This window comes from Elephas maximus, chromosome 27 (genome assembly GCF_024166365.1).
Source record: "Elephas maximus indicus isolate mEleMax1 chromosome 27, mEleMax1 primary haplotype, whole genome shotgun sequence".
NCBI classification, from domain to species: Eukaryota; Metazoa; Chordata; class Mammalia; order Proboscidea; family Elephantidae; genus Elephas; species Elephas maximus.
In genome coordinates, this window is record NC_064845.1 from 18,231,709 (window position 1) to 18,258,538 (window position 26,830).

Consider the following 26,830-nt stretch of genomic DNA (forward strand, 5'->3'; position numbering starts at 1 on the left):
CCCCTGAGCCTGTCTCATGCGAGGGGCTTGCCTTAAGAAATGTTAATACTGTACTAAGCCCTAAGGTATAGACAATCTGATGTTTCTAATCTAGCGGTGTCTTTGGTATAGTGTACATTATCCTCTGAGATGAGAGACTGTAAAGTAGCTAGAACAGGGACTGGATGATCCATGGTTTTATTTATTCTATTCTTTCGTTAACAAATTTCACTATAAATAAAAAAGTTAGCTTAGAATTACTATGATCTGTGCTATGTACCCTTTTCAGATTAAGCCATAAAATAAACATTGTCGATCCAGAGGGAAAGTTGTTAGAATCGGGTATCCTTACCACCAAAGAATTCACTGAGATAAATACCCACAGTATCATACTCTGGCTTCCCTGTATAGCCACAATAGGTTTAGATATAATATCTGTATTTATAATTGTCACTCCCCATAGAGCTGATCCTAGGAGCAATTTAGTGGTTTTAGCCCACCACTGCTAACTGGCCTGGGCTAGTGACCTTATTATGGAGAATCATAGTCAGAGATGAGAGTATTATTCACAACATTTTTTTTTTTTTGTCTCCAAAATCCCTGGCTTCCTTATTCCATGAAATGTTTTACTCTAGCTCACAAAATTCTACCTTTGTGACCTTAGGGAATTTCCTTAACTCCCTGAGTTTCCTCCTTTGCGCAGGTTTGTGTGATGGTTAAATGCAATAATGAATATAAAGCGCTTAGTAAATTAACTGTCCATTTGGTATTTATGCACAGTCACATATATACAGCCAGTCATTTCTGCCCTGGCTTATTGGGGGCAACGAACAGCTACTGGAGCATCTTAAAATTGTCACTTTGTTTTAAGCCATGTCTGGGTTCTCAGAGAGGTTTTCTGTCTGTTACCTGACATTTTAATATTAGTACCTTAGTGGTCAATTAACAATCAGGAAGTGGACTTTCCAGTGTCCAAGGGAAGAAATGTTTTTTGACAGAGTTTTTCATTTCTTTCTCTAGTCATTAAAGTCTTTCATTAGCTGTGTGTGTGCATGTGTGTGTTTTTTTTAGTGGTCAATTAACAATCAGGAAGTGGACTTTCCAGTGTCCAAGGGAAGAAGTGTTTTTTGACAGAGTTTTTCATTTCTTTCTCTAGTCATTAAAGTCTTTTATTAGCTGTGTGTGTGCATGTGTGTATAGATGTAGATTCAATTGTAGATATATATACACATATTAACATGGTGGATATTCTACATGACACTGAAGGATACTTGGTGATCTTAGCAGCTAAACGAGTAATTAAAAGTGTATGAAGTGTCAGGCAAAGGAAATAAGATCCAGACGAATTATCTTATACAACAGCCTGCAACAAGAGCCCATTTCTCTTCTTATTGACTAGAACTTCCAATGCCATATTTATGAAAGAAGCAATAAATAACCTCACCCATATTTTGAATTCTATCCCTGGTAAAAGGGGATATCCATGTTAAAAAGCATCCCCTAGCTGTGATGAACTCTTGATGATATGAGCTAACGGAAGTAAGCATTTATGCAGACAACGCTGCATTGCAGGCAGACCACTGCCCTTGATACCCACTGCCCCATCCATTTATCCTGAACTTTTCAGTGTGACACCAAGGAGTAACCATAGCAGCATACGGATTAAGAAACCGTTCCAAGAGCAGCTGTAGCTGGGAAAGGCAGCCTGGGAATATTTTGAATAGGAAGTCAAGAACTCGCCAGAAAATAGAACAAGTAGTATAAGAGTAACTAGGACATAAGCATAGATCTCATTTGTAATTTATTATTGTGAATGGCAAGCATTGTTAATATCATGTCATAGTTATGATCATTTGGGAGGAGAGCTGCGTGTACTCATGGGAAGTTAGGACTGGGTAGTTTCACACTGGAGGCTGACCTCTCCAGATTTAGAATCGTACTTTGGAGCCAGCAGGGCTATAGGGTTACAGTGCATCAGTGCTTTCATGGCCATCAAACTCTTGAAATGACGTGTCATTAACGTGGTGAGACGAGTCTGTGAATTCCTGGTGAATAGCGACCATCGTTGTCTTAGTACGCATGTTGCAAACTCCCCACACATAGCCTGGTATAAAGCATGCATTTAGTAAATATGCTGGACTAGAATTCCACTTATTTGGGTATTGATGATTTTCGTACCTACTGTTGAATCTGCAACTGTCTAAATAGGGACAATGTTTTTCTGAACTGACCTGGACAAAGCAATATGATATCAGGGTTACATTTTATTTTGTACAAATATATCCACATGAATTAGAAAGTTTTTTTTTAATTTAAGAAATTTAAGAAAGAAAATAGAAAGACAAGTAGTAAATAAAAATATCTTAAGCATATTTATCTTCTATTTTATTTTTTAAAATGCTACCAGTATAGAAATATATGTATATGGAGAGAGTACAATACTTTATAAATATTGTTTTACTAAGGTCATATGGTCAAAAGAGAAATTTGTGGGTATGTGTATTTACCATCTAGAATTTGTGTGTGTGTGTGTGTACTTTACGTGAAAGTTTACAAATCAAGTCAGTCTCTCATACAAAAACTAATACACACCTTGCTAGGGATTCCTAGTTGCTCTCCCCCTAATTAGACAGCACACTCCCCCTCTTGACCCTGTATTCCCCATGTCCATTCAGCCAGCTCCTGTCCCCCATGCCTTTCCATCTCACCTCCAGAGAAGGGCTGCCCAGATAATCTCATGTGTCTACTTGAGCCAAGAAACTCACTTCTCATGAGTATCATTTTCTGTCTTATAGTCCAGTCCAATCCTTGTCGGAAGAGTTGACTTTTGGGAATGGTTCCAGTCTTGGGCTAACAGAAAGTCCGGGGACCAGGACCTCCGGGGTCCCTCTAATCTCAGTCAGACCATTAAGTCTGGTCTTTTTACAAGAATTTGAGGTCTGCGTCCCACTGTTATCCTGCTCCATTAGGGATTCTCTGTTGTGTTCCCTGTCAGGGAAGTCATCAGTGGTAGCCGGGCACCACTGGGTTCTTCTAGTCTCAGCTGATGTAGTCTCTGGTTTATGGGGCCCTTTTCCATCTAGAATATTTTAAGAGTGCATTTGTGTATATTTTCTAGAATTGCCTGAACGTTTATGTCAATATATGAAAGTAAATGTGATCATCTATATAAATTTCCACAGAAAATGATGGATGTATAGTAGACAACCAAAACAGCAATTGCAACTGGTCTTATCATTATGAGAAGGATGTAATATTAGTGATACATTTCCAAATCGGAAAAGATAAAACCACTTTTTTTTGTTTGTTTGTTTCCCTCTTTCTTGTGCTATTTTGAATGCAGATAGTACCACAGGGCCACCAGCAATATCAACAACAACTGTGGAGGTTCGCAAAAGCAGTGTTACGACAACAGAGATCACCTCCAAAGTGGAAAAAAGCCCCACGACAGCCACTGGCAATAGCTCATGTCCTTCCGCAGAGACTGAGGAAGAAAAGGCAAAACGGCTTCTTTACTGTTCTCTATGCAAGGTTGCTGTCAACTCAGCCTCACAGCTGGAGGCACACAACAGTGGTGAGATATAGCAATTTCTTTTCTGTCTCAACAGCTCTGCAATTATCTTACTCTGAATAGATTAGATCTTTTGCAGCAGGGGACAAAGGGTGGCAGAAAACTGGCAATTATTACATGGAATTTATTAACTATTGAAAAATATGAATGATAGCAGAATGCCATTTACATGAGGGCAAGGGAGCATTTCTGGGGCTTACAGAGCATGTTATATATGTGTGTGTGTGTATGTGTTTATTAAACATTAGGAGATAAGGTAAATATAATACTAAAATATGTTTTGCATTTATATGATTTCTAGCTTTTTATGTACTTCTATGCAACTTCTACATGACGTTTTCTAAAGTCGTACCCATAATATAGTGGGAAAGTTTGGCTGCATAGCTCTGTTAAAACCCCTCTATTATGGCTTTTATGGCAAATAACATTGCGTGGGCAAAGTCTATATGACCTAAACGATTAAGCCTAAGAAAGTGCTCAGTATATGCAGCCACTGACCAATGATATTTTGTAAAATAGATGTAATATTTTATTTACTCTTCCTGACAAGCTAAAGATAATGTTCTCATTTGACTGAAGCTCAGAGAAGGCATGTGAAAAATTAAATGAGAGCGCCAAGGTCTTTCTGACTTAAACAGGGGCGAGTGTAAAGGAGAGAGGCTCTATGTACGCTCACTCTCCCGTCAGAAATAGGAGTAGTAGTTGGCAAATGTGTCACAGGAGCACTGTGGTATGTTTTAGTTTAGGTTGCCTCAGAAGCAGTCTCTGATAAAAGGATTTGAGTACAAATAGTTTTGGGGGGAAATAAAGGAAACAGGTTAGGAAAGTGAGAAAGCAAAATATTGAATGGAAGGCAGCCACTGGAGGATACATCATTTAGCCAGTTCCAACATGGGCAACTGGAACTTAATCCTACTGAGTGAATTATGGAAGCCAATGAGAAACACACCTCGGTATTATTCTACCCAAGAGGCAGTAAGCCAAAGTATTTAAACACCAACTCTCATCAACTCACATTAGTTGTCGGTTGAGAACCACTCTTGGGGGAACATTAATTCCTTTCCCGGGTCTGCTATTTGGATAGCAGAGTGGTCCCAACAGCCAGACAAAACATTTGGAAAAGACAGGTGGGTATGGAAGTTAAATGTCGGGTAGCAAGTACTGAAGTGGTTGAAGGGATAATGGACAGAGAACTGATTGGGCTAGGATGTTAGACACACAGAAAGTGCTCCAGAAAAAAAATGTATATATATACAGGTATGCACCGCTTAACATCCATTCAGCCAATGTCCCAACGTCCATATACATCTGTAGTTCCATAAGGTTACAGTAGAGTTAAGAAATTCCAATCAGCAAAAGGGAGGTAGTGGATGTACTTTGCTAAGTATAACGATCTGATCTGTCTCTCACCAACTCTCTGGGACCTTGTCTGCCCTGACCTGGCCCTGGGGCAGCTGGGAGAGCAGGTCCTGGCACCCATTCCAGGCTGCCTATCCCATGGTGCTTGCCTCAGGCAGTGACCATGCAGTCAGTGCTGGAGTCACCAAATAGATGCCCCACCAAGGCGGCTGCCCCACTCGGCCTGGGTGCCCTACTTATGACACCTGGCCGAGGCCAAGGCTCCTCCTAAGGTGGCAGCTGCTGAGTGGTCTGGGTTGTGGCTGTGGGTGGCAGGAGGAAGAGCAGGAAAGGTGGCTAGGGAAGGTGGAGGAGGGGCTGGTGGACCTAGAAGGGTTTTAAGCCCATTAGATAGGGAAGGGAAAGAAAGGGGAGGCAGGCAGGGAGGAAGGAAGGGAAGGGAGCTGGGACAGGTGGGCTAGAAGGTGGCTGGCTGGACAACGAGTGCCCCTCAGAGGGCATATGGGCGAGGGCCAGGCATGGCTCTTGAAGACCTGGCAGTGACCATGCAGGAATGGTGGCAGTGGAGCCCAAGTTTTCGCACGTTCCAGCATGGCGGCCAGTGATGTCCTGCCCATCTCTTCTGTATATAACGCAGTGTTCACATAACACCCAAATCACATAAGTCCTGTTTCACAGAATGTGTTGTGGACGTTAAGCAACGCTGATATACCTATATATGCAAAAGCTATACTTCCAACTACTCTTGGAAATGTTATTACACAGCAGCTTTCCATTAACAGTTTTATCCACATTGTCTCATTTAAAGGTCACAATTATCCTATTACGTGCAGGTATTATCATATGCCTTTTACAGATAAGAAAAATGAGCTTTATTCATTCACCAAACATATATGTACCAAACCCTTGGTAACCAGTGTTGAATAAGACAGGTGAGTTTGCATTCTAGTATTGCAGGAAGGGTTAGACAAATAAATGTGCAAACAAATAAATGACAAGAGACTGATGTGTGCTGTGGAGTTTAAGTTGACGAATGACAAGAAGTAAACAACCATGTGAAAATCATCCAGGTGGCTGTAAAGGATAATGTAAAGGCCTCAAAGTGGGAATGACATCACACAAGGGCTGTGAGGCTAAAGATAAGTGGACAGAGGATGAGTATTTAAAATAAGGCTACACTAGTAGATATGGTCAGATGGTAGAGGAATTTGTAAGGCGGAATTTGGGTTCTGTTGTTAAGTTGATGGGCATTCATTGGACAAATGTGAACAAGGGAGGAAAACAAGACAGAAAACGGAGTGGAAGGAGCAAAGATGCAAGTAGGGATGTGAATATCATGGCTTGGATCAGGATGATGAACGTGAAAATGAAAAGATTTGGGATGTTTGGAGGTAAGGTTGGCAGGACTTGCTGATAGATTGGACATGGGGGTACCATCTGTACCACACATAAACTGTACCACGCATAAACTTGTGTAAAAGCACCCTTGCAGTGGGTCTGCTCCACAGGGTCCCTGCCCTAGCCCTCTACTGACTGTACTCCTCTCCACGGTTAAAGAATCCACAGAACCAGAGGATGGGCATTCTTGGAGCCAACACCCTCCCTTCTAGGCTAGGGTCAAAAAACATTTCCTGTGAAGAGCCAGATACAGGAAATATTTTAGGCTTTGCAGGTTGTATTGTCTCTACCATGTCTGCTTAACTCAGTTGTTGTAGCAAGAGAGCAGCCATAGAAAATACGTAAATGAATAAGCACAGTTGTGTTCAAATAAAACTTTATTTATAGAAGTAGGCAGGGGCAGAATTTGGCCCACAGGCCGTAGTTTGCTGACCTGTGTTCTAGGCCACAGAGTCTCTGGGTGGTACGAACAGTTACACACTTGGCTGCTAATTGAAAGGTTGGAGGTTTGAGTCTACTTAAAGGTGCCATGTTAAAGAAGGCCTGGTGATTTACTTCTGAAAATCAGCAACTGAAAACCCTGTGGAGCAAAGTTCTACTCTGACACACATGGGGTCACCATGAGTCAGAATCAACTCAACAGCAGCTGGGAGTTCCAGGACACCATAATTCCCTCACCAGAGACCGCAAACCAGTTTCCAGGGTTTGTACAGATCTGTTTTCTGAGTCAGTCCTCCAAAGTGTGGGCTGTAGCCGCCGTGTGCACATGTCTGGTCCTGAAGGCATGGGCCACAGGGCTGCTGTGGATGTGTGGGTGGGATACTCACCTGTATGCTTACTAGGCCCCTTGAGGTGCTAAATAGAGCCAGGATGAGAAGAATAGAACATACCAGCTTCGCATATAGAACTCCTAGGAGTCCAACAACAACAAATGTCAGCTTGCCCTCCTAGTCATTATCAAGGTATATTTGTCAAGGTAGAAGAATATAACGTTTATTTAGTAGTTTTATAATATGATTTAGTACTTTCTACTATTTGACATATGTTATGTGGGCCTCTATTTGTATTCTTGTCTTGGAACTTGCAAATGTTATGATCAGGCCTAGGAGTAAAAGAATGAGAAAGATAAAAAATAACTCCCAGTTTTTTGTTTTTCTTTTGGATAGAATTTGGTGCCAATTAAGTGCGGGAGACTTGGGAACACTAGATTTCTCTGATAGGTGATACAGCATGAAGGGTTGTGTATTGAGATCTACAATCTGAGTTGTCTGTGAGGAATCCAAGGTAGAGATTGATAGACGAATCTGGAATTCTGCTAAATATCAAGGCTGGAGATAAATTTTAGGAGCCATCTTCATCTACTTGCCATAGAACTAAATGAGGCCTGCTAGGGATCGGATCTGGATACAGGTCTCAGGAAACCAATGTTGGCATGCCAACATTTAGAGGTCATGTAGGGGAGGTACCTGTAAAGTAGCCAAAAGCCAGTAAGGTGGGAGGAAACCAAGAAGAGGCTTCACTCCAAAGCCTATGCTTATAGCTTCTATCCAGTGGTTCTCAGACTTTGGTGGGTGTTAGGATCACCTGGAGGACATGGTAAATGTCGTAAAAATACAAAAGCCCAGGCCCTATCCTATGCAAATGAATCTAGGTCCTTGTGTTCTTTATTAGTTCCCCAGGAGAATCAGATACATACCCAAGTTTGAGAACCACTATACAACACACACACCTTCATTTCTAAACTCTCCACCAGGTGTGTACCAAGTCTACTTGACAGCCAAAATTACTTTTAGTAATAATCATGTAATAGCCGGTAATAAAAGTTATTTTCTTGATTCATTCTTTGGTTTAAAAACAATTCATTTGAAAGGCTAATCAAATTTAGAGATAGAAAGTTTTTTTTTCCAAATTCAGTAAAATATTTCATATACAACTTAAAAGTCGCATTTCTCAAACAAAAATTTTACAATTACAGTTCACACTCTGTTTCACTGTTTTATCTTAAACATGAAAACTTTAAGTGATCACAGAGAATGACAGAGTTGAATTGTTTCTTCATCTTTACAATCACTATGCTATCATTGTTTATTTATAATGTACTGTGTACATTCAAAAATAAGTAGTACCACAGGGATTGAAGTACTAACTATGCCCTTCCAAAAAACCGAACCAAATCTGTTGCCGTGGAATCGATTCTGACTCATAGTGACCCTGTAGGGCAGGGTAGAACTGCCCCGTAGAGCTTCCAAGGAGTGGCTGGTGGATTCAAACCGCCAACGTTTTGGTTAGCAGCCGAGCTCTTAACCACTGCGCAACTAGGGCTCCATAATGGAGAATTACATAAATAAACTTCCATGTAGCTTATGATGTTTATTACAGGTTAAGTAATAAAACTGTTCTAATTTAACAAATACAAAAACTCTGCGATGGCCATATCAGTTATTTAGAACCTGTTGTGGTTGTTGTTAGGTGCCGTCAATCAATTTCCGACTCATCTAGACCCCATGTGATAGAGTAGAACTGCCCCATAGGGTTTCCTAGGCTATAATCCTTACAGGAGCAGATCATCAGGTCTTTCTTGCATGGAGTGGCTGAGTGGGTTAGAACCGCCAACCTTTCAGTTCGTGGTTGTTTAACCATTGCACCACTACGGCTCCTTCGTTTAGATCCTAGACTACCAGAATATTATTTAGGGGCCAGTCATTTATTGCTAACATTATTTAAAGTTGCCAGGTTATGATATTAGTGGAAAGCAGACACATTTTTTTGTCCATTGTGTTATTTCCTACTCTTTCTTTAAATACACCCAGGGCAGAACTACAGTCACTGCCACACCCTTGGCATTCCACTGCTCCCCATACAACCCCCTAAGCCTCCAAAATAACTTCAAAAGACATCTCTTTTTTCTATAAGACTGGGTTTTTCTTTCCAGGATTCCAGATTTGAAGGAAAATTTTGATCAAGAGAAACCGGGCTACAAAGTGACAAGATGTGTCTCTTGCATTTAAAGCGTAACTCTAAATGGTTTTTTCCCCTTTAGAAACACATTATACACATAAAATAGGGCCTATTGCACTATGGCTATGGAATTATGCCTCTATGAGCTGCTCGTGGGATCCCAATCATCTTTCAAAATATTTTTTTCTCTTAATCTTGGGAAATGCTTTCTTAATCCTCAACAACTGACTACAAACACATTTTTAGAACATTACCTCCATTAAGCACTGCCTGTGGTGTGGTACAGGGGAATGAACCGGAAGTGTTCAGATTTAATTTCTGTCCTGAAATTTGCAAATAATTTCTCTTTGTGAGCCTGGGCAAGTCACTCGTCCTCTTTGGGCTTTCATCTCATTCTTTTTTGTTAAAAAGGAGTGAAAAGGCCGTGTGGCACCTTGTTAGGATAACTATTATGGCGCATTACTGGTATAACCACAGGTGATGCTGGCATTATGCAGGAGTCAGTCATGTTATTTAATATGCTTTCTTTTTTTATTTTTCACCAATGTGTAATCATTTGAAGTTACAGCTAATTTGATTTGTATTTTATAATATAGGAAGTTACAGGATTTGAACAGGGGCTGTGATGTTTAAGGTTGTGTGTCCACTTGGATGAGCCATGATTCTCAGTGGTTTGGCAGTTGTAGTGTAGTTTGGCAGCTATGTAATGATGTAATCACCTCCATAATGAGATCTGATGTAATGCAGCCACCTCTGTGACGAAATCTGCTATGAGCAGGCAGTCATTTGAAAGGGAGTTTCCTTGGGATTGTGGCCTGCATCTGATATATGTGGACTTTCTTGCAAAGCACACTGGCTGTTGTTTGCTCTGGATCCTCATCTGACTTCCAGCTCTTGAGATTTGAGCTAGCAGCTTACCTGCCGTTATTAGGATTTGTCAGCTTCCGCACCCTGTGAGCCAGCAGCTTGAGATTCATCAGCCTCTTCAGCCTATGAGCCCGAGGCCTGCTATCTGTCCTGCCAATCTTGGGTTTGCCAGGCCCTGCAACTACATGAGTCAGGAGAATCCTCCAGCCTGACCCATGGACTTGGAACTTTCCAGCCTCTAAAACCACGTGAGCCATTTCCTTGTTATAAATATCATGCTCCCTCTCTCTATATATATGTATACATATATGTACACATCCCTGGTTTTGCTTTTCTAGAGAGTCCAGCCTAAGGTACTTGGTATTGACAGTGATTCTAGAGGAACAAAATTATAATGATGAGTTTTCTAAATTGGTTCTCAAGTCCAGTTAGTCTTAAAGATGTTGATGTCTCTGCTTCCTGTAGTAAAGAGAGCACTGCTAACTCATGGCTTGAGGTGGCAGTAGAAATAAGCAAAATATCACCACCAATAGATCAAGCATTGGTGAGAGGAGAGGCTCTGGGTGATCACATGTTTGACACCTTTCTACAATTTTGTCAGACAGCAAAGTACAAGGAAGCTAGTTGGTTGGTCCTACTTTTGCTAGACAAAGTGATGAAAGAAAGAGATGAACTCAGGGCTTCAGAGTCACAGCTCAAGCGCCACATAAATGACCTCGAAATTTCCACTTGTGCCGTGACAGGATGCCTTATTTCTTATAGTAACAGAGCTGATATCGCCAAAAATCAAGCCAAGAGTCTTATCATAAGAGTAGCTAAATTACCACACCAATTGAATTCCCAAACTTGAATGCTGTCGAATGGTGTCTGGAAACTTGGGATGGGAACATATTGGCAGATAATCAATAAGCTGGGGACACTGAGCCCCTAAATTCCATTGCACCACTCCTGCCAACAGAACCAGCCCTGTCATTCCCATCTGAAGAGATTACTCCATCTTTGTCTGCTGAACCACCCTGCCCAGTAAAACCATTAGCCCCAACATCCCCACCTAATGAGGTTAGGCCAACAGTGCCTGAAGAGCCTTTGTTTGAGTCATCCCTGAGGCATGATCCCTTACAAGACATTATTAAATATTATCAGAACACATACCCACCATTCATTTCTGTTTCTAGACTTTTAGCTAGACTTAATTCCCAGTGAGCCCCAAAAAATGAAATACCAAGGGTGACCTAGGAGGAGGTATGCTATACTACAAAACATTCAGGATATGCAGGCACCACTCAAAAGTGGCAGCACTACAGCCCCTTTCTGGGACCTCCGTGAAGGACAGTGATGAAGGGAGATCCTCCCAATGGGCAGAACTGTGAGTGGTGCACCTGCTTTTTCACTTTTCATGGAAGGAGAAGTGGCCAGAGGTGTGATTGTGTACAATTCACGGGCTGTAGCCAGTGGTTTGGCTGAATGGTCAGGGATTTGGAAGATACATGATTGGAAAATTGATGACAAGGAGGTGTGGGGAAAAGGTATGTGAATAGACCTCTCTGAATGAGCCAGAGAAGTGAAGATATTTGTGTCTTATGTGAATGCTTACCAAAGGGTAACTTTGGCAGAGGCAGATTTTAACAATCAAGTGGATAGGATAATGCCTTCTGTCGAAACCAGTCATCCTCTTTCCCCAGCCACTCCCATCATTGCCCAATGCATTCATGAACAAAGTGGCCATGGTGGCAGGGATGGAAGTTATGCATAAGCTCAACAACATGGGCTTCTACTCATGAAGGCTGACTTGGCTACAGCCACTGCTGAGTGCCCAATCTACCAGCAGCAGAGACTAACACTGAGTCCCTAATAACACCCCATTCCTTGAGGTGATCAGCCAGCAACAGGTTGATTACATTGGACCACTTCCATCATGGAAAGGGCAGCATTTTGTTTTTACTGGAATAGATCCTTACTCTGGATACAGATTTACCTTCTGTGTACACAGTGTTTCTGCCAAAACTACCATTTGTCAACCCAACTTGCAGAATGGCTTATCCACCGTCATGGTATCTCACACAGATCACCTTGGATCAAGGGACTCACTTCACAGCAAAAGAAGTGTGGCAGTGGGCCCATGATCATGGAATTCACTGGTCTTATCATGTTGCCCACCGTCCTGAAGCAGTTGGCTTGGTAGAACAATGGAATGCCCTTCTGAAGACACAATTACAGCACCACCCAAAACCTTGCAGGATTGGAGTAGTGTTCTCCAGGAGGCTGTGTATGATCTGAGCTCTAAACCAGCATACAGTATATAGTGTCATTTCTTCCATTGCCAGGATTCTTGGGTTCAGGACTCAAGGGGTAGAAATGGGAGTGGCACCACTCATTATTACCCCTACTGACCACTCAAAAAATTTTTGTTTCCTGTCCCCTTTACCCTATGCTCCTCAAGTCTAGAGGTCTTAGTTCCAAAGGAAAGAATGCTCCCATCAGGAGACACAACACTGATTCCATTGAACTAGAAGTTAAGAATGCCACCCAGACACATTGGTCTCCTCATGCTTCTGGATCAACAGGCAAATGAGGGAGTTACTGTATTAGTTGGTGTGATCGATCCTTATTACCAAAAGGAAATTGGATTGATAGTACATAATGCAGGTAAAGAAGAGTGTCTGGAACACAGGGGACCTATTAGGACATCTCTTAGTACTACCATGCACTGTGATTAAAGTCAATGGAAAACTAACCAAACCAAACCAAGCCCATTGCCATGGAGTCAATTCTGACTACAGCACCCCGATTCCAATATGATTACTAATGGCCCAGACCCTTCAGGAATGAAGGTTTGGGTCATCCCACCAGGCAGAGATCCACAACCAGCTGAGATGCTTGCTGAGGGTAAAGGGACTGCAGAATTGGTGATGGAAGAAGAGAACTCTAAATACCAGCTAAGATCACGTGACCAGTTGCACAAATGAGGACTGTAATCGTTATGAGTATATTTTCTTTGTATGTGTGCATCAGATATTTTTGTTTTCTTTGTTTATAAAATACATAAACAGGGCTAGTGCATTTCTGCTGTATAAGTGTTAGCTGTATGATTTAGGTGCGTATGTGACTTTATAATTGTCTTTGTTTAGAAATTGTGTATGGTTGAGGAGGAAGGTATGTACAGGTGCCAAGTTGACAAAGGATGGACTGTGATGGTTAAGGTTGTGTGTCCACTTGGCTGGACCATGATTTTCAGTGGTTTGCCAGTTATGATGTAGTTTGGCAACCATGTAATGATATAATCACCTCCATAATGAAATCAGATATAATGTTATCACTTCCATGATGAAATATGCCATAAGCAGCCAACCAGTTGAAAGGAAGTTTCCCTGGGGGTGTGGCATGCATACAGTATATGTGGACTTTCTGGCAAAGCTCACTAGCTGTTGCTTGCTCTGGATTCTCATCTGACCTCTGGTTCTTGGGACTTGACCTAGTAGCTTATCGGCTAATCTTGGGAATCATCAGCTTCGACAGCCTGTGAGCCGGTGGCCTGAGGTCTTACTTGCTGGTCTTGGAATTCTTTGGCCTCTTCAGGCTGTGAGCCTCTGAGCCTGAGGCCTGTTTTCTGACCTGCTGATCTTGGGTTCCCAGGCCCCTAAAGCTATGTGAGTCAGGAGAAGCCAGCCTGACATCCAGCCTCTACAACTGTGTGAGCCATTTCCTTGATATAAATCTCTCTATGGGCTCGCTATGAGTCGGAATCGACTCGACAGCAGTGGGTTTTGGTTTTATATATATATGTGTGTGTGTATATGTGTGTGTGTATATATGTGTGTATATATATGTATACACAGATGTACACTTCACTGGTTTTGCTTCTCTGCAGAACCTAGCCTAAGACAGGGGCATTCCTGCTTAAATTTTCATAGAATTTGGGAAGAGGAAGAAGCTCTCCTGAGTATAGCAGCAGTGTCCATAAGACTGCTTTAAACTCCTTAAACTTCAGGAGATTCTGAAGCTACCTTTTGCTTGTACATTATAGACACAAATATTACAAAAGATATATTTTGTCTTTTTTATTCAAAGAGACTCCTCCAAAACATTCTAGTAGGTAAAACTTTGTTAAGCTAATTATGAGGGACTTTTCTATATTATTGAGGGGGAAAAAAAAACTTTAAAATATATTTTAGTGGAAGCTCATTACTAATTTAGGCAGTTTTTTTTGAAATAGTAACATTTGATAATATTCACTAAGTTCGTTCCAATTATTCTTTCCCTAGTCTGAGCTTATTCTATCCCCCTTGCTAAGTTTGGGAGCCCTGATGGCCCAGTGGTTAAAAGCACACAACTGCTTACCAGTAGGTCAGTGGTTTGAACCCACTAGCCATTCTCCTGGAGAAAGATGTGGCAGTCTTCTTCTGCAAAGATTTTTAGCCTTGGAAACCCTCTGAGCCAGTTCTACTCTATCTTATCGGGTTGCTATGAGTTGGAATCAACTCAGCGGCAGTGGGCTTTGCTACGTTTTAATATACAGAAAAGACATTGTTGAAAGGATGGACTTTACTAAATTTTAGAGCACTTGGGGATTTCTAAACATTTTGTTAATAACAATGTCATGAAGGAGAAAGAGAAGACAGTTAACTAAAACTTATTGAGCACACGGAAGTGCCAAGAATAATCCTTAAAATAATAAGTGTATTTAATATACCACTTCAGAAGAGCAGATAATTTCCTTTTTTTACAGCCAAAGACACTGAAGCAAAGTATTTACTAAGATCGCAGATCTTATGGAGGTAAATTCTGACCTCCACCATTCCAGAACCTGCGTTCTTTTTACAAATGAAAACAGTCAACCAATAAGTTCAGTGTTTGTTCATCAAGTTTTATTAATATCTAATAATTCAGCTAATTTTCATTTTTATCTATTATATGTCAGACACTGAGAATTTAATTATGAGCAAGACCCAGTCATTGCTTTCTAGAAACCCACGTCTAGCTTGTAATTCTGTGTTCAAGAGCAGAATACGTAGAATTTTGTTCCATATGAAACCCTCGTTTAAGCCAGTCAGCTATGGTCTATGTTCATGGCCTTATTTTTATTGAGGTCCAGAGATTATCTGCCAGTCCTATCATAGCATCTTCTAGGATGATAGTAAGCTTCAGTCTGAATGAAAATAAAGGTAAAGATTTTCCTATCACAATTGCACAGTCTTTAAGTTTTCTACAAATGATGGAAAAAAAAAAATCCTCCACTGTGTTCCACATGCCATACAGGGCATACTTAAATACTAGAGTTGTACTATCTCATACAGTTAGCCACTAGCCTCATGTGGCTATTTAAATTTAAATTAATTTTAATTAAAAATTTAGTTCCTCAGTCGACGGAGCCTAAGTTCATGTGCGCAAGAGCTGTATGTGCCTAATGACTACCATATTGGACTGTACAGATATAGACCATTTCCAGCATCATGGCGCTGTCTCTTAGACAATGCAATACTAGGGCTACAATTCATGAATAACATGGGGGATTGAAACAGTGGTTGATGCGTGGTTTATTATCCTAATGAAAAGAAATTTTGCACTCAGAATTGACTCGATGGCAGCAGATTTGGTTTTTTGGTTTATGGGCAGTCAGGGTTGAATTGTTTCACATTTGGGGAACTCTTCACTGACTACCAACTGGAATGAATGACTTCAGAGATTTGTCTACGCACTTTCTTACAGAGTGGACTTTTACGTGACTGTTGGTCTTAAACTGGTTTCATGTGTAAACTAAGTAGAATGCTCAACCTGTGTATTTTTTTATCTACTGATTCCTAATATAAAATCATTAATGTTTAAACATTTATGGATGTTTACATATGAAAATTATCAATACTGAGGGCATGGGGCTTGAAGTTAAGAGGTGGGGAGGCTTTTGCTTTTCACTTTATACCCATCTGTGCTCTTCAAGTTTTCTACCAAGGGTATTTAGCTCCTCAGTCGATGGAGCTGTATGTGACTAATGACTACATATTGGACTGTACATTATTTAAAAAAAAAAAACAAAAACTATTTTAACAAAGTAATCTGCTTTTATAAATAACTAGGAATTGTATCTCAGTTATACTACAGAAGTGTGACTAATTTCTCCATCACTAATAGTTGAGTACTTTATTACATGAAGCACTTTTTGTGAGGCTCTCTTAGTACATATGCTGCCGAGGCAAGAACAAGGCTCTCTTAGGGAATGGATATAAAAGCAATGTGTCATTGCCCATGCTTTTAAGGACTTGTTTTGAAGGAGATTAGATGGGTTCTTGGAGAGATTGTTAAATGCATGTCTAAAGCATTTCTTCCCTATCCAGAGTATCAGGGCATCATGGATACAAGAGGCTTTCTGGATGCCTGATATTTCTCCTCTCAGGCTGGGATTTCAAGGGTTGCTGCTATATTGATTCCACACGTTTATCTCCCCATAAAACCCAGATGTTAGTTCTGCAAGCCTGGTCCCTCAGCCTGCAAAGCCTATCCTGGGTTACTATGGTCACTGGTCCATTCCCACTAGTGTTGTGTGTGTTTGGTGCATCTAATTCCAACTTCAGAGCTCTCCTTCTGTGACCCTTTCTGACGCTAAAACCCCGGTACTTTACTATGTTTTTGATTTCTTGTTTTCCTTGTCTCAGCTTTCACCTCCACAAATTGAACTTTAGATACATTACCAGCGAATCAGAAAATGATTTTCAACAGGAAGCTAAAATAATAGCACCATTTTCCCCTTATTTTGGGCATTACCTGGTCATCAGAGACCATGGAACCTCTTCTGAGTGCTTAATGTTTGTTGCTATGCTGATGAAGCAACCCACACTTTCGTCTCTAAGACAAAGTGCAGATGTCACTGACCTGGAAAATACATACTCTGCGTATAAGGTCAGGGTAATAAAAGGTTAATTTGACATTCAGAGGTTAAAAAAGAGAACATGGAGCCTTTTGATACTAATTATATACATTTCAGTTATATAGATTTGAGAGAACATTTCTTCCTTTCAAAACAAAAACAAAAACTTTTGCTGTTGAGTCAATTCCAACTCATAGCAACCCTATAAGGCAGAGTAGAACTGACCCCATAGGGTTTCCAAAGAGCGACTGGTGGATTTGAACTGCTGACCTTTTGTTTAGCAGCTCAGCTTTTAACCACTACGCCACCAGGGCTCTGCCATTTCTTCTTTATGATACACAGGGTTTGGAGTCAAATGCCATATACTGAATATCATAAATAAAAACATAAAAAAAAACCTTTGTACTGTGTTCCTTGTATGGAGACAGATCACTTTCCCGACCACTTATTTATAAGCTGAACCATATGAGCTTGTCAGTGACAAGGTAACAAATAATCATTGGCCGTGGCATAAGTTTGCTAAGGGTCTAGTCTAACACAGCTGAGTATCATTTAATGGGCATTGGGGGCACTTATATTTCAAATATTGAAGCTTATTTTACAGAGGCTAAATTTTGCAGGCTCTACTAGGATAGGTTTCCCTATAAAATAAATCCCTCTGAAACTCCCTTTGTGATGTTCAGAAAGTAATGTGGCAGTTTGAATCAAGAGACTTAAAAATAGTCACAGTCTTTGTCCCTATAATACCACTCATGAAAGTCTGTCCTAAAGAAATAATCAAAAACGTGATAAAAGATTTAAGGAGTAGGATGTTCATTACAGCATAATTATATAGGGAATAAAAGGAATACAAATGTCTAATAACAGATGAATGGTTAAATATATCATATATATATATATATATATTGCAAGCCTATGTTGTCATTAAAAATCATGTACATTTCTAAGAGTATATCTAGTTCCATGGGAATTTTTATGCAGGTCCACTTTAATTAAGTTACCCCAATGTTTTAAAATGCACATATACAAATAGAAAAGAAAAAAAAAAAAACTGATACATGATAAACCAGAACACCAAATCCGTTGCCGTCGAGTCGATTTGGACTCGTAGTGACCCTATAGGACAGAGTAAACCTGCCCCATAGGGTTTCCAAGGAGTGCCTGGTGGATTTGAACTGCCGACCTTTTGGTTAACAGCCTTAGCTCTTAACCACTATGCCACCAGGGTTTCTAGTAAGTGATAGTTCCCCTTTATATTTCGATCTCAGTATTTTAAAATTGTATGTGTTTTTTGTTTGTTTTTTCTTTCTCAGTTTTCCTAATGACTGTGAATTATTTATTTACATTTTAAAAGTTATTTTCTAGTTTTCTTGCTCACCTACCTCTATTTTATAACAGTCTGTAGCTTGAAACCCTGGCAGTGTAGTGGTTAAGTGCTACGGCTGCTAACCAAGGTGTTGGCAGTTCAAATCCACCAGGCGCTCCTTGGAAACTCTATGGGGCAGTTCTACTCTGTCCTGTAGGGTCACTATGAGTCGGAATCGACTCGGTTGCACTGGGTTTGGTTTTTTTGGTTGGTAACTTGAAAGCCAACTTAAAAAAAAAAAAAAAAAAAGAAGTTTCAAAATAATGGGGGGTGAAGGGGAAGGCTAGCCCCTTCCTCCCATATCCCTTTGATTTTTGCAGATATAAGAGCAATAAGGTAGCTGAGGTATCTTGCCCCGAGGTAACCACAAACAAACAACAAACAAACACACAATATTTCCGAGAGCATTAGGACTTAATGATTTTTAAATTATGAATGGGGTATGGTTTCACATTTCAAAAATAGTGATCCTTCAAATAAAGCCATTGTCAGTGTCAGCCTTTTAAAACTGAAAGGAGGAAAACAGACCATTTAGCTTCTTGCAGATTGTCTCTTTAGAGGAAGAAGGGCTAAAGTGTGGATGCAGACTTGTGACTGCCCCGCTGTGTGATCACAGAGGAGGGCAGGAGCCTTGTGAAATGTTTACGCACTGTTGAAACCAGAGGTGAAATCGCTGCCTATCAGAGAGCCACAGACTTTCTAGAGCATCATGGTTCATGGCCCTGTGCTTGAAAGAAAAGAACAAAAAGAAAAAAAGGTAAAGTAAAATCCTGGTTTAGAAAATACTGCTTCAAACAAACAGAATATTAAAGGTGCTGTGAGGGATTTGAGTGTAACTGGAATTCAGCTGGCTAAGAAATTCACTGTCTACCTGCCGGGAACGTTCAGTAACTCTTGTTTTGTGACCCTAGGCAAGTAACCCCTCTCAGTCTCAGTGTGTTGTCTCTAAAGTGGTGATAATAATACCACCAAACTGATAGAGCAGCTGTGAGCATGCAAATAATATAGCCCAGTATGTATAATGTATTAAAGATTAAATAATTTGAGCTCTCTGAATTATCACTATTTTTCTATGATTAATGTATATTTTCTCTCTCAAAAATGTAAATGTTTTAGAGTTAAGGAAAGAGCGCTCTTCCCCTTAATTTTAGCTGTATTCGGAGGGAAAAACAGCTACCTTTATAGTCCTTTGAAGCTTTAAAACCTTATTGAACAATCTAAACAGCTATTTAATTATGACTGACAATCTGCTGCTAAATTAGGTTATATTATAGACAAGTTCTACTCTATTTGATGATGAATAATAACCCCAGAGTCAAAGCTATTAGCTGTAGTTTTGTTTTTGTTTTTTTTCCTCCCCTCATTCTTGCAATGTTTTTAGCTATATGTGTATTGGGTATGTGTGTGTGTGTAGAACGTACACAGGTGGGTATATTTTATTTCTATCTTTTCTTGCCTCTGTGAAGAGTCTACGCTGAAATAACAATGCTAACAACCTCTTTGCTGAGCGAATGGGTATTTCTTAGATGTTTATACACACGCACACACACATATATATGTGAATATAAACACACACATATGTCTGTGTGTGTGTATGTGTGTATGGAGCCCTGTTGGCTCAGTGATTAAGAGCTATAGCTACTAACCAAAAGATCGGCTGTTTGAATCCAGCAGCCACTCCTTAGAAAGCCTATGGGGCAATTCTACTCTGGGTGTGTTATGTATGTATGTGTATATATATATATGTGTGTGTGTATATATATGTATATATGTATGTATGAATATACATATACATAAATATAGATACATATACATATATATGTATACCCCTTGCCATCAATTCTGACTCATAGTGACCTTACAGGACAGAGTAGAACTGTCCAGTAGTGTTTCCAAGGAGCAGCTCGTGGATTTGAACTGCCCACCTTTTGGTTAGCAGCCGTAATTCTTAACCACTGCACCGTCAGGGTTCCATATGTATATGGAGCAGAAAGAATATACCATATATACCATTTCTACTCTTTCTCTAGGGACCAATGGCATAGGTAGTCTTAGCTAACTTTCTGGATTTTTGCCTGTGGTTGCCACACTGCTGCTACTGGGGCCAAATCTTTTGACTTCCCTCTCATCTCCCTAACTCACATGGCACTCAATTCTGAGGCAACCCACTTACATCGGACTTTTTCTGCTTCCAGTCCAAAAGAAAAAAAAAATTACTTAAATATCGTTGAATAGGTTAAAACAATTTTCTGATCCATTAGGTTTCCACCTGCCAAACACCAACTCCCAACAGCAAAATATGCTAACCAAAAGTAGATAAGGAGACCCTCAAGGAAGTCAGAATGAGAATTGGTCTACTCTTGACTTCTTAGGCATTCATTAGCCAAACTGGCCCCACAGATTCTTCTCAGTATGATTGAAGAAGCTGCTTGGAAAAGAAACATTTTGATAAAATCACCTAGTGGGTTAAAGAAGTTTGGATAACCATCTAGATCTATATCTCAGAAGAAGTGGAAATTGATTGTGCTGACTACAGCGCAAGGAAGAATTGTGAAAGCCAAGCTTGAATGAGGCCTCACAACCGCCACCACGGAGAAGTTCTGTGACCCCATATTTCATTTCCTCCAATCTTCCTACAAGGTGCTGACTTGTTTCTCTTTTCTTAGTATACTGAGATGTGAATATTTTGATAACTATGCAAGTTTTCTTATGCATATTCTTATAATTAATAAACTGGGCAATTGAAATTATAAAAATACACATTTTTCTATCAGTCTCAATAAAGTTATAATCATTTTGAATGAGGAAAATATTTGACTATAAATATTTTTCGTGTATTTATTAGGGCTTATTTAAAATAATAAGGAGCCCTGGCGGTGAAATGGTTAAACACTCAACTGTGAACCAAGAAGGGTTGGTGTGGTTGGAACGCAGCTAGCTCCATCCTGGAACAAAGACCTGGCAATCTGCTCCCGAAAAGATTGCGGCCTAGAAAACCCTCTGTCATGTGGGATCACTATGAGTCAAAATAGAGTCAGTGGCACCTAACAACAAAATTTAAAATGATGGGGTAACATTGACCTGGAATGCCCCGCACCCCAATTATTCTAGGAGGCTTGGTCATTAAGCAGAAGTTAAGAATCATTTTTACATCAGCAGAACTGACCAATAATATACTAAAGACGGTATATTGTAGAACTGCCCCATAGGGTTTTCAAGGCTGTGATCCTTATGGAAACATACTGCCACATCTTTCCCCTCGGAACAGCAGGTGGGTTCTAACCACGGACCTTTTGGTAGCAGCCAAATGCTTTAACCGCTGCACCACCAGGAGTCCTATAAAAGCAAATAGGAAAGAGAAACTACTAAAAAATATATTTTTTAAATTATAGTAGTGGAAACAACATAAATGAGTATGAGAGGCCATCCCATAGCAAAAACATATGACTAAGTGAAAAAAAATAACATTGTCAACTCTAACCAAAAGGAAAATGAGAGAAATCTTGAGAGAAAAATTGTCATTAACTTTTATATAACTTCAGTGATTTAAAATAAAATGTTGTTAATGGTAGACTCCATCATTTATGTGTGACAGCTCAAAGATGTTGTTACTGGTTTATTAAAAAGAAGCATTTATTTATAGTATATCTACTTCAGCTTTGATTGCATCCCTTGTCTTCTTGGTCACTTGTTGACATTTGAATCACAAAATCCGTGAGGGTTTTACTATCCTAATATGGCTTTTCTTCTGAGTCATGAAGATCTTTATACTCCTCCTCTTTCCCTCTGAACCTAAAACAGATAGCCAGAAAAAGCTGGTTAGTATTCTCTTTAGAATGTGCGTATTTAATGAGTGCAACTTCCGTAAACACACCAAGTTTAAACTGCTTACGTTTGTTACCCATCACCTCCAACTATACCTTTAGCAACTAAATCACTCTTCCTTGTCAGCTATCGTTTATGTCTTATGAGCATCAAGAGGAAATGAAAAGAAGTCACTCTCATTTAATTTCATCTCAGGACTCTGGAGTTTGGGTACCATATTGATAGTGCTTGTTTATAATGTGGGGCATTATAAAAAAAAAATGAATAATTTCATAATGATACGTGAGGTGGTTAGAGAACACTGTGACCGTCTGCCCTTCCATGGCGTGAGCATGCTTCCACCATAATCCCTGGAAGAAGAGGTCTAAAAGTGGCATCAGATTTTGTTATTGTGTTGTTTTTTAAAGACATACTAGCTAAGATTTTTTTTTTTTCCTATTTTTCTTTCTCTTTGTCTAAATATTCCTGGCAGGTACTAAGCACAAAACCATGCTAGAAGCCCGGAATGGAAGTGGGACCATCAAAGCATTTCCTAGGGCAGGAGTGAAAGGCAAAGGACCTGTTAACAAGGGAAACACAGGCCTGCAAAACAAAACGTTTCACTGTGAAATCTGCGATGTGCATGTCAACTCGGAAACACAACTTAAACAGGTAGGAGACACGAGTTCTAGGAATGAAAGGCAGGTAGGAGACACCCTTTGAGTAGGGTGTGTAGGCTTCCTTCTTCCCTTTCCTTTCTTGCTCTCTCATTGACCCATCTATCCATACACCCATATACCCATCCACACGTACACCTATTCTTCTACCTGTCCATCTATTAGTCTTTATTTATGCTTATTTTAATTGCTAAGGGAGTACAAAATAAATGTAATGGCTTCTAAGACCTTTCAGAAATTGTCTGAAGTGAGTTTGTGCTATTCTTGTCCATGAAATATGGGAGGAAAAGGGGGTATCAGAACTCTTCTACCAGGTTTTCCACTCGAAAGTGATGATTCTCTTTAAAGGTCAAATTGCCATGTTCCATTTTTACTTGTTTAGACATTTACATGCTGTAGCTAGTTTTCTGCTGTGCTGTTCTTTTATTTCATGTACTTTATTACATGGTGCTTTACTCTATTTCTGGATCATCCAGCCACCTGCTCAAGGATGACTACTCATGGTACATTCACTTTCACTCTAACTAGCCTTCTGAAAAGACCAATTATACGTTGTCAACTGAAGGTCCAGCCCTCATATTGTTTTGTTTTACATGCATGTGTACATATTTTGCTGATTTTATGCACCTTAGTTATTTATTTTCAGAATTTAAGGGGTTGACATTTGGCTGTATGAATGTGAGGATAAATATTAGTATGGAAATAAATTCAGTGCCTGCCTGGGCCTCTTTGTTTATTTGCACATAAAATTCTTTCAGACATTCCTTCCCTTTGTAAACTCTTCTGAAAAAAAAAAAAAGGAGATCTGTGCAGTGATGAGGGGATCTTAAAAAAGAAGATCCTTTTATTTGTCAAAAATATACAGCTGAAACGTATATCGTCAAGGCATCTGAATCCCAAAGTGCAGGCTTTTCAATGTGTGTCTCTTTCTGAAACTTGGCAAGAAAAAAATTCTTCCCCAGGTTTAAGCAATCTTGGTAAGAGTTCCTTTGGATGACTTTTTAAAAAGCTGTTATTTTTACTACCTTTTAATAGCACATCAGCAGTAGAAGGCACAAAGACAGAGCTGCTGGGAAGCCCCCGAAACCTAAATACAGTCCTTACAACAAACTACAGAAAGGAGCACATCCACTGGGGGTGAGTGTTATTTTTGTTTGCCAAATGACAGTGGTGTTTAATGTCCCTGTCTGCTGAACATGGATTTTTTTTTTTATTTTGCCAGTTTTTAAAAGGAATAGATAGAATGTATATAAGTAATGGCAAACCATAGATTTGAGAGTCCAACCCCTCTTCCATCAATGGATCTATTGGTTTCAGGGTTTGTTCGGGAGTTTTGTTACCTTGTAGCCACAGTCCAATGTCTTATCACTTTGAATTGGGCTCGTATTTATCACAGAGCATAAGGAAGAAAAACCAAAAAAACCCAAACCCGTTGCCATCAAAACAATTCCGACTCACAGAAGAGGCAAACTCTTCTGGGTCAGGTAAGTAATCACCTGAAATTTGGTCTTGATGTTAGCGGATACTTTCAAGAAAGAAGGTCAGTGAAAAAAACAAGTTCATAATGTCTCATTCGGATTATCTTCAAGAGACAAAGCAATGGTATCCTTGAGACCTTCAATGGCTTTGTATTTTGAATAACCCAGTCTCAAGTGTATGGCTTATTTTATTTAATTATTCATCCAAAAAAAACTAAATAAGGCAGGTTAAGCCTGGGAAAATAAATCCTTGGAAATCCACTCCCCACTTCACTTTCAGATTAGTAAGTATGCTAGTACAATGTCCTGATGTAGAATTTTGGGTCAGGCTTGGGGGGAATCTGTGAACCTCCTGACATCGTAGGCTAATATTTGTGAGTATGTCCTTTTTTCTAGTTGAGGTGACCACAGCTTTCATCACAGAATCCCAGTACTCGTTGAAACATTGAGAATTTCTGATCTATATAAAAAAAAATAGTATGTGCTAAATTGTACATTTTGAAATCTGTTTTCTTCAAAATAGAACTTATTAATAATTTGTGTCATTGTGTGCTGCTGACACATTAAAATATAGCTAAAAGGAAGCTGCAATTATCTATTAGGAAACCTCAGTATGGGTCAACCCAATTAATTTAGTAGAATTGCCTATTTTTATGCAAATGAAATCATTTTATTCTTTTGTACAGAAGCACATGTAGCTGCATTGGGAGGCTGAGAATCCTGGGCAGAGCTGACGTTTCAGCACCAGTAGTCATAACCTTGAGTGATATCTCTGGCCAGCATAGATGCAGCTTTTGACATTCAGGTGGATGATTCTGAAATAAACAGAGTAGCCAAAACTGTGTTAATATTGGCATCTAAAAGTTCCTTCTTGCCCTTCGTATATTACTGTCTCCATAAATGAGAACTTTCCCTCCATGAGAATGATCATCTTACTGCTGCTTCCAGCCAGAAAATGAACCACTTTTGTAGAGTAGGATTGAAAGAATGTACATAAGACAAAGTAGAGCACGTCAGACTTTTGGGGAGATCAGTTTTCTTTCACTTCTCTATTGGTAATAGAATTTTTTTTTTTTTGTAATTTCTCTTGATTACTATTTCACATAATTGGGAACAAAATTCTGTATGCTACCTAGTTTATACACCAGATGGTCTATTATCAGTAGTGGTAATGAAGCTCTCTTTAAAAATGTCTATTCCTTAATGGTTAATGTGTGTGTGTGTGTGGAAGGTGGAGTTAAATTCTTTAAGTTTTTCTCAAGATGAACACTTTCCTCTGGAAGTATAATTATCAACAAACAAATAAAATAAGGTTGCTAAGTATCTTTCCAGAGGACTTTTCCACACCCTAAGTCAGCCATTTTCAGGTATCTTCCAAAGGAAAGATATTCTACACTTTCCATTTTCTTTACTGTCAGTTTGCAAGTATGAGTTTATCTTTGTTATTAACTGCTGTATTTTAATAGCTGCCCACCATTTTGGGTTCTAGCAACAGACTAAAAATTTCGTATTCTTCTACTCCTTTTTTCTGTCCCTTGCAGGTAAAATTAGTATTTTCAAAAGAACCTTCAAAGCCATTGGCTCCACGAATTCTACCAAATCCGCTGGCAGCTGCAGCCGCTGCTGCAGCTGTGGCAGTGACTTCCCCCTTCAGTCTTCGAACTGCTCCAGCAGCCACACTGTTCCAGACTTCTGCACTTCCTCCGGCACTCCTGCGGCCAGCTCCTGGACCCATTCGGACCGCCCACACTCCTGTGCTGTTTGCTCCTTACTGAATTCCAAATGGGAGTAATTGTACTGCAATAATTTTTTTCAAAAAAAAAAAAAAAACAGAAAACAAAACAAAAGAGAACTATGCAGTGTTTATTTATAGTTTAAAGTATATCTGAAGAGCCAGGACTTTTGATAGTGAATTGAAAAGATTATTAAAAAAAAAAAATATTAGGGGAGGGATAGGGTGGGAAGGGAGGGGGTGGTATTTTCTCCAAATTAAAGCATTCCTCTTAAACATTGATTGTTTTAGAAGTGATCTCCAGCATTGACTTGTAGTGGTATCTAGAACTTCTGAAGCCTTTGTGACCGTGCTTTTGGGCACCTATTTCCCCTTGCATTGTCTTTCCTGCTTTATGAAACAACTATACATTGTCTAAGGGCATTAACTGGTTCCAATGTATATATAATAATTTACTCTGTAGATTAAAAAAAAAAATACGAAAAAAGAAAAAAACAAAAGCAACACTGTGAATAGTAGTACCCGTGCTGGTCCTCTTGCTATGATAGCAGTTACTGGGTATTTACCCCAACAAAAGTAGATACAGTAGATGTCTTGTAAAACAATAGTGCTGTGTCTCAATCTATGCCACTAGGTTTTCAAAGATTGCAAAAGGTAGAACAAAAAACTATCTCATGCCAATAAGCAGTCAAAAAATAAACAAACACCAGATGGTGTTGTGGAGGTCTCCCTGGTCAACGTTCTCCCCCCTCCTACCCAGCTTGGAGATGACTGTAAGTTCA

General features: G+C 39.7%; 1 protein-coding gene across 6 annotated transcripts in view; it reads left to right on the top strand.

The window, feature by feature from the left end:
• The window catches only part of ZNF385D (zinc finger protein 385D), a 999,751-nt gene extending 973,532 nt beyond the window's left edge, over positions 1–26,219 (top strand). For all 6 annotated transcript variants that reach the window (XM_049870885.1, XM_049870886.1, XM_049870887.1 and 3 more), the window contains 4 exons: positions 3,323–3,553; positions 22,655–22,833; positions 23,874–23,975; positions 25,858–26,219. In XM_049870885.1, coding sequence (XP_049726842.1) covers positions 3,323–3,553; positions 22,655–22,833; positions 23,874–23,975; positions 25,858–26,091 — 746 coding nt within the window. In that variant the 3' untranslated portion in view covers positions 26,092–26,219. The remainder of the gene's footprint in view (positions 1–3,322; positions 3,554–22,654; positions 22,834–23,873; positions 23,976–25,857) is intronic.
• Positions 26,220–26,830: the final 611 nt, after the last annotated feature.